We start from the raw sequence: 12,989 nt of genomic DNA on the forward strand, positions 1-12,989 counted from the left end.
CTGTACAAATCTGCAGAGATTAATACTAGGTGGGAGGATTGGACAGATTTTAAGAAACAGCAAAGAATGACTAAACAAAATAGAGGCAGAAAGAGGAGTTCGAGAGAAATCTGGCTAGTAATATAAAAATAGATGAGAATTTCTAAAGTATTTGAATAATAAAAGAGTATCTAAAGCCAATGAGGAACTGGAGGGTTGGGTTGGTAAGTTTGCTGACAACACGAAGGTTGGTGGTATTGTGGATAGTTTGGAGGGATGTCAGAAGTTGCAGCGTGACATAGATAGGATGCAAGACTGGGCAGAGAAGTGGCAGATGGACTTCAACCCGGATAAATGTGTGGTCGTACATTTTGGCAGGTCAAATGGGATGAAGGAGTACAATATCAAGGGTAAGACTCTTAGCAGTGTAGAGGATCAGAAGGACCTTGGGGTCCGGGTCCATAGGACTCTTAAATCGGCCTCACAGGTAGAGGATGTGGTTAAGAAGGCGTATGGTGTACTGGCCTTCATCAATTAAGATATTGAGTTTAGGAGTCGGGAGGTAATGCTGCAGCGTTATAAGACCCTAGCCAGACCCCTCTTGGAGTACTGTGCGCAGTTCCGGTCGCCTCATTACAAGAGGGATGTTGAAGCTATTCAAAGGGTGCAGAGGAGATTTACAAGGATGTTGCCTGGATTGGGTGGCATGCCTTATGAGGATAGGTTGAGGGAGCTTGGTCTTTTCTCCTTAGAGAGATGAAGGATGAGAGGTGACCTGATAGAAGTGTATAAGATGTTGAGAGGTATCGATCGGGTGGATTCTGAGAGGCTTTCTCCCAGGGCTGGGATGGTTGCTATGAGAGGACACAGGTTTAAGGCGCTGGGGAGTAAGTACAGAGGAGATATCAGAGGTAAGTTTTTCACTCACAGGGTAGTGGGTGAGTGGAATCGGCTGCCTTCGGTGGTGGTGGAGGCAAATTCGATAGGGTCTTTTAAGAGATTTCTGAATGAGTACATGAGACTTAATAGAATTAAGAGCTATAGGTAACCCTAGTAGGTAGGGATATCATTGGCGCAAATTGTGGGCCGAAGGGCCTGTTTGTCCTGTAATTTTTCTATGTTCTATGTTAGTCGTCCAGAGAGTCTGGGGAATTTATAACGAAACCAAGGAAATGGCAGTGATATTGTATAGGTATTTCTGCATCTACTTCACTATAGAAGACTTCAAAAACTTCCAAAGATACCTGAAAATCCAGAGGTGAAAGGGAGGGAGGAACTTAAAAACAATCCCCATCACCAGGGAAAAGGTGCTGGGGAAACTATTGGACCACAGGCTGACAAGTCCCCAGGACCAGATGGCCTGCATTTTCGAGTCTTAAAAATAAATGGCTGCAAAGTTGGTAGATGTATTGATTATAATCTTCAAAAATTCCTTAGCATCTGCATGGTTCCAGGGAGTGGAAAAATAGCAAATGTAAAATCTTTATTCAAGAAAGCAGAAAACTATAGGTTAGTTAGCTTAATGTCTGTCAAAGGCCAATTGTGAGAATCCTTTATTAAAGAGGTTCTAACAGAATACTTGGAAAATCAGTCAAAGCCATTATGGTTTTTATATTTAACTAATCTCTGTCTGTCTGTCTGTCTAATGGTGCGGAGTTTGCATGTTCTCCCCGTGTCTCTGTGGGTTTCCTCCAGGTGCTCCAGTTTCTTCCCACAGTCCAAAAGACATGCTGGTTAGATGCATTTACCCCAACAGGCACCAGAGTGTGGAAACTAGGGGAATTTAACAGTAACTTCATTGCAGTATAAGTCTTACTTGTGACTAATAAATAAACTTTTCTTTCCAGGGTTTGCTTGTCATGTCAAAGCTCCAGAGAATTGTGTCTGGCATGTGGATGATGTGGCCCACTCAGTGGAACTGATCGAGCATGGTCTTTGCTTCGATGTCGGCCTGAGTGAGAACATTGACCTATCACACCTGTGGGGGTGGCATGGTGGCACAGTGGTTAGCACTGCTGCCTCACAGCACTAGGGACCCGGGTTCGATTCCCAGCTTGCGTCACTGTTCTGTGCGGAGTCTGCACGTTCTCCCCATGTCTGCATAGGTTTCCTCCAGGTACTCTGGTTTCCTCCCACAGCCCGAAAGACGTGCTGGTTGGGTGCATTGACTCAAATAGACTCCAGACTTTGGCAACTAGGGGAATTTCACAGTAACTTCAATGCAGTGTTAATGTAAGCCTTACTTGTGACTAATAAAAAAACTTTAAACTTTATTCTGCCAATGGACTTGCAGGAATATGTGGTGGCAGTGTTGTTGGTATTTCTCCAGGGTTTTGTGGTCTCTGCTGTACATAGTGCATGTCTCTGAGCCATATAGGAGGTTGCGTATTGCTACTGCTCTGTAAACTGTGAGCTTGGTGCCAGGTCTGAGGCCCTGTTCTTCAAACATTCTCTTCCTCGGGCAATGATGCCTGTGCTGGCACACTGAAGGCACTGTTGAATCTCATCATCATTGTCTGCCCTTGTGGACAGTAGGCTCCCCAAGATATGGTCCAAGGACTCATCATGGATTTTGATAACTGGGGAGTGGCACTGCTGTGTGGTGGGGGCAGGTAGCTGGAGGACTTCACTCTTACACGTGTTTAGTGTAAGGCCCGTGCTGTTGCACGGTTTGAAGGTGTTGATGATGACTTGGAGCTTGGCCTCCCGAGTGTGCAAAGATGCAAGCATTGTCTACATACATCTCTGTTCAGTGACAGAGGATGGGGCGACTTGGGGATCTGGCCTGTAGGCAGCGGAGGTTGAACGGACACCTGCTTGTTCTGTAGTTTAGCTCCACTCCAGCAGAGAGTTTGCAGAGGGTGAGGTGTGGCATTACAGCAAGTGAGATCAAGAAGAGTGTTCGTGCTTGACCCCAGTCCAAACGTGAATTGGGCCTTTGGTGGAGCTGTTAATCAGGATCACAGTCTGCATGTCATTGTGAAGGAGGGGGAAGATGGTGAGAAACTTTTAGTGGCAGCCAAATCGGAGGACGCTGCATAATCCCTTGCAGCTGACAGTGTCGAAGGACTTTGGGAGTTCATAGAAGGCAATGTACAATGGTTGGTGCTGTTCCCTCATTCCACCTAAAGTTGCCACGTGACAAAGATCCTGCCTCCATTGCTCCTCTCTCACTGTGAATGTCCCCACTGCTGCTCTCTCACTGTGAATGTCCCCATTGGTCCTCTCTCACGGTGAATGTCCCCATTGCTCCTCTCTCACGGTGAATGTCCCCATTGCTCCTCTCTCACGGTGAATGTCCCCATTGCTCCTCTCTCACGGTCAATGTCCCCATTGCTCCTCTCTCACTGTGAATGTCCCCATTGCTCCTCTCTCACGGTGAATGTCCCCATTGCTCCTCTCTCACTGTGAATGTCCCCATTGCTCCTCTCTCACGGTGAATGTCCCCATTGCTCCTCTCTCTCTGTGAACGTCCCCATTGCTCCTCTCTCATGGTGAATGTCCCCATTGGTCTTCTCTCTCTGTGAATGTCCCCATTGCTCCTCTCTCACGGTGAATGTCCCCATTGCTCCTCTCTCTCTGTGAATGTCCCCATTGCTCCTCTCTCACGGTGAATGTCCCCATTGGTCTTCTCTCACGGTGAATATCCCCATTGCTCCTCTCTCACGGTGAATGTCCCCATTGCTCCTCTCTCTCTGTGAACGTCCCCATTGCTCCTCTCTCACGGTGAATGTCCCCATTGGTCTTCTCTCACGGTGAATGTCCCCATTGCTCCTCTCTCACGGTGAATGTCCCCATTGCTCCTCTCTCTCTGTGAATGTCCCCATTGCTCCTCTCTCACGGTGAATGTTCCCATTGGTCTTCTCTCTCTGTGCATGTCCCCATTGCTCCTCTCTCACGGTGAATGTCCCCATTGCTCCTCTCTCTCTGTGAATGTCCCCATTGGTCCTCTCTCACGGTGAATGTCCCCATTGCTCCTCTCTCTCTGTGAATGTACCCATTGGTCCTCTCTCATGGTGAATGTCCCTATTGCTCCTCCCTCTCTATGAATGTCCCCATTGGTCTTCTCTCACGGTGAATGTCCCCATTGCTCCTCTCACGGTGAATGTCCCCATTGCTCCTCTCTCTCTGTGAATGTCCCCATTGGTCCTCTCTCACGGTGAATGTCCCCATTGCTCCTCTCTCTCTGTGAATGTCCCCATTGGTCCTCTCTCACGGTGAATGTCCCCATTGCTCCTCTCTCTCTGTGAATGTACCCATTGGTCCTCTCTCACGGTGAATGTCCCTATTGCTCCTCCCTCTCTATGAATGTCCTCATTGCTCCTCTCTCGCTGTGAATGTCCCCATTGCTCCTCTCTCGCTGTGAATGTCCCCATTGCTCCTCTCTCACTGTGAATGTCCCCATTGCTTCTGTCTCACTGTGAATGGGTCTATTTGGATCAGTAATTTGTAACTAGTAGGATGCAACAGGATGGGTGCTGGGTTCTCAACCTTTCACGACAAATATCAATGATTTGGATAAAGGGAGTGAATATACTGCTGCTAAATTTGCTGATGACACCAAGATGGGAAGTTACCAAATGGAACTAGAAAATCTACAAAGTAACACGAACAAGCTAAAAGATTGGACATAAATTTGGCAGGTGGAGTACTTTGTAGGTAAATGCAAACTGTTTCACTTTGGCATGACAAATACAAAAGCAGCGTACTGTTTAAATGGAGAAAGATTGTTGAACTTCATGCAGAGAATTTGAGTGTCCCGAATCACACTACGTTAATATGCAGTACAGCAAAGTGCTAGCAATACAAATAGAACCTTGTTATTTACTGCAAGAGGAATGGAATCAAAAATAGGGACTGTTTGATGGGGACAGTGTAGAGCAAGCTTTACTCTGTATCTAACCCCGTGCTGTACCTGTCCTGGGAGTGTTTGATGGGGACAGTGTAGAGCAAGCTTTACTCTGTATCTAACCCCGTGCTGTACCTGTCCTGGGAGTGTTTGATGGGGGGACAGTGTAGAGGAAGCTTTACTCTGTAACTAACCCCATGCTGTACCTGTCCTGGGAGTGTTTGATGGGGACAGTGTAGAGCAAGCTTTACTCTGTATCTAACCCTGTGCTGTACCTGTCCTGGGAGTGTTTGATGGGGGACAGTGTAGAGGAAGCTTTACTCTGTAACTAACCCCATGCTGTACCTGTCCTGGGAGTGTTTGATGGGGACAGTGTAGAGGGAGCTTTACTCTGTATGTAATCCTGTGTTGTACCTGTCCTGGGAGTCTTTGATGGGGACAGTGTAGAGGAAGCTTTACTCTGTATCTAACCCCGTGCTGTACCTGTCCTGGGCACATACCTGGCTTGTCCTCAGTTGAGACCTGAGTTTGTTTCCAGGGTGTAAGGTTTGGCTTCTGTGATGGAACGATGAACATGAGGAAAGCGATGAACATGACCACAGTGGCATCTGTCACGTATCTGAAATATATAAGAGTTTGTTGATGTCAAGTTTGTGGAAGCTGACAGGTTTATTACTTGCGGATGAGAAATGGAACTGGGCTGAGTCATTGGGTGAATTTTACAATTTCTTTTTGCCTGTTTTGCAGTGGGAAAGTGTCGTAAAATTGGGTGTAAAGCAGCTAAGCGCAAATAGCGCTCATTTTCGCGCCTGTTGCAATTTAACGACACACAGTTTTCCGTCGCGGTCAGCCTCTCGCTGGAAACCGGCTGTGGTGCCCCTTGGACAATACCACCATGGCATCGGTAAAATGCCCACCGGGTCCTGTTGGACAGTACTGGGGGCAGGACCAATGGGGGGTGCAGGCCAGGCAGCGGGGCCAAATGGATGGGCTGCAATCGGTCTAGATGGCGGCTGCGTGGGCTGCATCCTGGGCTGCAGGCCCCCGTGATCGTTTGGGGGGGGATGGTTTGGTGAAGCTAGTTGATGCTGCCTGCAGTAGCAGGGGCCTGACAGCTCTCTCTCTCTGTCTGTCAGACCCCTGCAGATACTAACACACGTGTGCAGCATCAGAAGTCTGCACATGCGCAATACCTCCCTCTACAGGCAGGCTAGTGAATCCCACCCACAGCCTCTAGCTCGAAACTGATCCGTTCATCTTTTCAGAGACAGGGTGCAAAGGATTGGGCATGAAAGCCTGCCCAAACGTAGATCTGGAACTCTCCCATTTTTAGACTAGTTGGACACTTACAAAAAAAACTGCATAAAATTCTGCCCTCTGAGTCGAATGAGGAGCAGGAAGGCGTTATGACAATGTTTTGATTGCAGTCAGTACCTCTGACTAAAATGTTGATTTTGGGGGAAGGATGCTAATGAGTTAGCTGAGTGTGGAAAGTTTGTCCAAGTGTCACTGAGCCACCATTCCGTTCCCACGTTTTGTCGCATCAGATTTTGCACTCTGAATGTAAATATCAAAACTTCAAAAAGCACAGAAACATCAAGCATTTGCTTCCAAACAGGCATGTATGTCAGATCCTGGAGAGGGGCCAATGCCTTGCTGGCACAGTTCGAAGAGTAAGTTGGCCTCAAGAGGAGAAACAGATAGAAAAAGAAACCAGTTCCAAATGTATTCAACATGCAGATTTGAGATGTTAGATTTGGATTTATCACTTGGATCTTTAACAGACCAGATCACTCTCAGCCCCTGTCACTTCTTGTTTCAGCCCAGCTTTCATACTTTCTCTGAATTTCTGCTTGCTGGAGGGCACTTGGCTATCAGCCCCTCAGACCGGAGCCTGTCAATTAGACTCAGAGCTGTTTGCAGGCTGTGGGCACAAAGCCAGGTTCAGGGCCAGGCCAGCACTGTGTGGAAGAACATACCTAGTCCAGTCTATAAGTCATTCTTGCTCAATAGGGATTTCTGCTGTTTTCTCTGGAATCCCTTCCAGTGGCTCCGGGGATAAAACTGGCCTAAGGACCAGCTTCACTCTGACCACACATCCCCTGCCAGAATCAACAATGACCTCATTGTGGTTGCTGACAGGGCTCACTGTCAGAGTTCATACAACAACAATGGCCACTTAGTTAACATGACAAGTGGCCCAGGTATTGAATCATTCTCACCAATGCCTTTGTATGGCTGAAGCATGGCCAATTTCCCTTGCAATAAACAGGAACATTCTATTAGTTTTCCTGATTGTTGTACCTGCAAACTAGTGCTTCTACCAGGAAAAGTGGAAATAAAACATGGTCCCACCATTATTGACATTTCGAGACTTCATCTGGGGCAAAATTTGGGGTAGATATCCTGCTATGGCATCAAATAATTTTCACGCCACACAAGTGCTAGGCAATGGTCATCTCCAACAAGGGACAATCTAACTATCGCCTCTTGACATTCAGTGGCATTACCGTCGCTGAATCCCCCACTCTCAACATTCTGAGAGTTACCATTGACCAGAAACTAAACTTAGAGGTTTAAAGAAAAAGGGGGGCATGGACGAGTTGGGCCAAAGAGCCTGTTTCCATGCTGTAAACCTCTATGACTTCATATAAATATTTGGCTATAAGTAAAAGGCTAGGAATCCTGCAACTGGTGACTCATCTTCTCACTCACACACACACACACACACACCACACACACACCCTCCCCCACTCCCCAGAACCTGTAATAGAGATTTACAGCATGGTAACAGGCTTCGGCCCAACTTGTCCACGTTGCCCAATTTTTATCATTAAGTTAGTCCCAATTGCCCACATTTGGCCAATATCTCTCTGTACGCATCTTACCCATGTAACTGTCTAACTGATTTTTAAAAGACAAAATTGTACCCAACTCTACTACTACCTCTGGCAGCTTGTTCCAGACACTCACTACCCTCTATGAAAAAATTGCCCCTCTGGACCCTTTTGTATCTTTCCCGTCTCACATTAAACCTATGTCCTCTAATTTTAGACTCCTCTACCTTTGGGAAAAGATGTTGTCTATCTGCCTATCTATGCCCCTTATTATTTTGTAGACTTCTATAAGATCACCTCGAAGCCTCCTATGAGCCAGGGAAAAAAAACTCCCAGTCTATCCAGCCTCTCCTTATTACTGAAACCATCAAGTCCTGGTGGCAGCCTAGTAAATATTTTCTTCACTCTTTCAAATTTCTAGATATCCTTTCTATAGTAGGGTGACCGGGCCTTACCAATGTCTTGTACAACTTCAGCACAACATCCCAGCTCCTGTATTCAATGTTCTGACCAATTAAATCCAGCATGCCGAATTCCTTCTTCACCACCCTGTCCACCTGTGACTTCACTTTCAACAAGTTATAAACACGTACCCCTAAACTTCTTTGTTCTGTAACTCTCCCCAGTATCCTGCCATTAACCGAGTAAGTCCTGCCCTGGTTCAATCTACCAAAAAGCATCACCTCGCATTTATCTAAATTAAACTCCACCTGCCATTCATCAGCCCACTGGCCCAATTGATCAAGATCCCATTGCAATCCTAGATAATCTTTTTCACTGTCCACTATGCTGCCAATCTTGGTATTATCTGTAAACTTACTAACCATGCCCCCTATATTCCCATCCAAATCATTAATATAAATAACAAATAACAGTGGACCCAGCACCAATCCCTGAGGTACACTGCTGGTCATAGGCCTCTAGTTTGGAAAGCAGCCCTCTACAACCACCCTCTGTCTTCTGTCATCAAGCCAATTGGATACCTCATCCTGGATCCTGTGAGATTTAACCTTATGCAACAACCTACCATGCGGTAACTTGTCAAAGGCTTTGCTAAAGTCCATGTAGACAACATCAACTGCACTGCCCACATCAACCATCTTAGTTATCCCTTCAAAAAACTCAAATTCGTGAGACATGATTTTTCACTCTCAAAGCCATGCTGACTGTCCTTAATCAGTCTTTGCGTCTCTAAATGCCTGTAGATCTTGTCTCTCAGAATACATTCTAACAACTTACCCGCTACATTTGTGAGGCTCACTGGCTTGTAGTTCACAAGCTTTTCCCTGCAGCCCTTCTTAAACAAAGGCACAACATTTGCCACCCTCCAGTCTTCACTTGTGGCTGTCGCTGATTCAAATACCTCTGCTAGAGTATCCACAATTTCCTCCCTAGCCTCCCACAATATCCTGGGATACACAGAAACACAAAGGGACTTAGGAGTTATTGTTCAAGATTCTCTTAAAGTTAACGTGCAGGTTCAGTCGGCAGTTAGGAAGGCAAATGCAATGTTAGCATTCATGTCAAGAGGGCTAGAATACAAGAGCAGGGATGTACTTCTGAGGCTGTATAAGGCTCTGGTTAGACCCCATTTGGAGTACTGTGAACAGCCTTAGGCTCCATATTTCAGGAAGGATGTGCTGGTTCACAGGAATGACCCCTGGAGTGAAGAGCTTGTTGTATGAGGAATGGTTGAGGACTCTGGGTCTGTCCCTGTTGGAGTTTAGAAGGAAGAGGGGGATCTTATTGAAACTTACAGGATACTGTGAGGTCAGGATAGAATGGACATAGAGAGGATGTTTCCACTAGTAGGGAACTAGTAGAACCAGAGGGCACAACCTCAGACTAAAGGGATGATCCTTTAAAACAGAGATGAGGAGGAATTTCTTCAGCCAGAGATTGGTGATTCTGTGAAACTCTTTGCCACAGAAGGCTGTGGAGGCCGGGTCATTGAGTGTCTTTAAGACAGGGATAGATAGGTTCCTGATTAATAAGGGGATCGGGGGTTATGGGGAAAAGGCAGGAGAATGGAGATGAGAAAAATATCAGTCATGATTGAATGGCAGCACAGACTCGATGGGCCAAGTGGCCTAATTCTGCTCCTGTATCTTATGGTCTTATGGTACACTTCATCTGGTCCCGGGGATTTATTTATCTTGATGCGCTTTAAACTCAAGAAACTCAACACCATCCAAGACAAACCAGCCTGCTTGACTGATACCACATTCGTTAACTTCAATATTCAACCCCGCCATCACTGATGCATAATAACATCAGTGTGTTCCCTCTACAACATGCACTGCAACAACTCACCAAGGCAACTTCCAAACCCACGATCTGTAGCACCTAGAAGGACAAGGATAGCAGGCACATGAAGACTCCACCATCTGGAATTCCCCTCCAACTCACTCACCATCCTGATTTGGAAATATATTGCTGTTGCTTCACTGTCACTAGGTCAAATTCCTGGAACTCCCTTTCTAATAGCACTGTGGGTACCTACACCACTGCAGTGGGTCAAGAAGACAGCTCATTACCACCTTCTGAAAGGCAATTAGAGATGAGCAATAGGTACTGCTCTAGCCAGTGACACCCACATCCCATGTGTTAAGGATCAGACCTGAAACCTGGCATTAGTGTAGGGATAAGGTGTTCCACTCCAGGTGTGATTCTGTTGACTCACTAGAAAGCTTTTCTCAAAACAAACTTTATTTAACAAAACTGTTTAAATATAACAAATGAAATAGCTTAACTTTTACCAATTAAGCTACTTAAGCATGCCAGAATACTGCTGGCCTATCTCTATTAGTTCCAATTTAAGCACTGTCCCTCATAGACTTGAACTCCACTTCAAAATCAGTTCATAAACAACAAGCTTACATGCTAGTATGTGGGCTGCTAGTCCTCAAGCCTCCAGAACACCTCTGGAGAGAGATAACTTTTTTCTAGCATGTTCCAAACAGCAGCCTCCAGAGGGACAGAGAGAAACAGAGAAAAAAACCTGACTCCTTGCAGACCCAAGCAGAAAACTGCCTGCTTTTCTCTCTAGGCATAGCTCCTCCCATTAGCAGTTGACTCTGCCTCTGTCAATCAATTTAATTAACCCTACTCTGAAAGGGCAGGGGACAGCCCGAAAAAAAACAAAAACTGCATTGGCTCAGATTAAAACAAACACCCCATTATCTAGGATCAGTTATTCTTCTACTTTCTCAGTATGCGGGCTGCCATGGGCAGACAAATCAGCACCATAAACAGAGCTGAATTTTAAACATACCCTGCACAAGAAGCAGAATTTAAAGACATTTCTGAAAGGCAAAGTAGCATTGCACATGAATGAATGAAAAATTCCCTTTGGTGGAATATTTGATACAGGCTACATGCTGTACCTCTCTGCCAGTAGAGAAGCAGACATTAGTTACCGCTTATTACATACTTTGCTTACAGACACCAAGTCACCTCCAATCTCCTGCACATTCGGGCAGCATGGTGGCACAGTGGTTAGCACTGCTGCCTCACAGCGCCAGGGACCCGGGTTCGATTCCTGGCTTGGGTCATTGTCAGTGTGGAGTTTGCACCTTCTCCCCATGTCTGCATGGATTTCCTTTGGGTGCTCTGGCTTCCTCCTACAATCTAAAGATGTGTGGCTTAGGTGCATTGGCCATGCTAAATTTGCTCTTTAGTGTTAGGGGGATTAGTGAAGGTAAATGAGGTTGTGGAGGTAGGCGTGGGTGAGATTGTGGATGGTGCACTCGATGGGTGGAATGGCCTCCTTGGGAATTCTGTGCCTGAGAGTCAGTCTTTGAGCTCAGTCACAATGCTTCCAATTACCACTCAGTCTTTTCCCACAACCCCTCAGCCTGGAATGTGAGACACTTGGCTGATTTGTGATCAGGGATATTCACTGTTCTGTGCTTGTTCAACTAATTGTTATTCTTTGCTTGTTCCCTTTTCATTTTCTCCACTCACTTGTACAAAGTAAAGGATGTGACAGACATTCTCCCTGACCTCAGAGCTGTCACACTGCATTAGATTAAAGAAAGGACACCAGGATAGTGGGAGGCCGTTCTGCCCATCCAGCATGTTCTGCTATTCAATGACATCATGACTCACCTGTGACCTTCCTGCCTTTTCCCCATATCATTAATACCTTTGGGTGAAGAAAAATCTCTCAATCTCAGAGTTAAAGTTAACAATTGATCTACATCACTTGCCATTTGTGGAAGAGAATTCCAAATTTCTACCAATCTCTGTGTGTGGAAGTGTTTCCTAATTTCACTCCTGAGAGGTCTGCCTCTGATTTTTTGACTCTGCCCCCTAGTCCAAGACTATGTCCCCCAGGGTGGCACGGTGGCCTAGTGGTTAGCACTGCTGCCTCACAGCGCCAGGATCCTGGGTTCCATTCCAGCCTCGGTTCACTGTCTGTGTGCAGTCTGCATGTTCTCCCTATGTCTGCATGGGTTTCCTCCGGGTGCTGTGGTTTCCTCTCACAGTCTGAAGGACGTGCTGGTTAGGTGCATTGGCCATGCTAAATTCTCCCTCACTGTACAGGCACTGGACTGTGGTGACTCAGGAATTTCACAGTAACTTCACTGCAGTGTTAATGTAAGCCTACTTGTAACTAATAAATAAATAAACTTTATCTGTTCCCAGCAATATTGTGAAAACCTTTGGCCTAAATCTTCCAGTTCCTCCTGCTGCAGGAATCACCATGAGCAGGACAGAGAACTGGATGGACAAGGGAAAGGTTCACTGATCTCAGTGGGAATTTCTGGGCTTGGGGTGGGCAGGAGTACAAAATCCTGCCCTTAATGAAATCACCCACAAACCTTTCCAAATATCAGGGCGAGAAGCCTGTCTGAATGGCACAGTGGATTACAACCATCACCCATGGGCACCCATTGACACCCAACTGTTCTCCCTCTCTCTCTCTTTCCACCTGGGTGCTGAGGATCTGCTAGGTTCTAGAAACCGACACCAATGGCAATAGATAATCACCCTAATAAGAGGTAGTAAATCACAGTATCAGCTTTACCCCAGTGGTAAAGCCACAATTCACCCTGTACTCCCAATCCCTCTCTCTGTCAACTGAACTCAAGCACAGTCCAACCCAAAACAACAACTAATTTCTTTCCTCTCTGCAGAATTCTGACATTTTCTGCATTAATGCAGTTATCAGTCAGAGGGAGGATGGAGGGAAGGGGGACAATATGAATATATTAACTACAAGCCAGAGTAGGCCACTCGGCCCTGCTCCACCATTCAACAAGATCATGGCTGATCTAACTGCAACCCCAACTCCACATTCCCACCTGCACTGTAACCTT

The 12,989-nt window shown here is 46.2% G+C and overlaps 1 protein-coding gene across 1 annotated transcript in view; it reads right to left on the bottom strand.

Moving 5' to 3' along the window:
* The window catches only part of LOC145357595 (Na(+)/citrate cotransporter-like), a 77,932-nt gene that overhangs the window by 10,316 nt on the left and 54,627 nt on the right, over positions 1–12,989 (bottom strand). Inside the window, exon 8 of the mRNA XM_080211073.1 lies at positions 5,329–5,447. Within this exon, the coding sequence (XP_080067199.1) occupies positions 5,329–5,447 (119 nt within the window). The remainder of the gene's footprint in view (positions 1–5,328; positions 5,448–12,989) is intronic.

Source organism: Carcharhinus amblyrhynchos, chromosome 23, assembly GCF_965287045.1.
Source record: "Carcharhinus amblyrhynchos chromosome 23, sCarAmb.v2.hapA, whole genome shotgun sequence".
Lineage (NCBI taxonomy): Eukaryota > Metazoa > Chordata > Chondrichthyes > Carcharhiniformes > Carcharhinidae > Carcharhinus > Carcharhinus amblyrhynchos.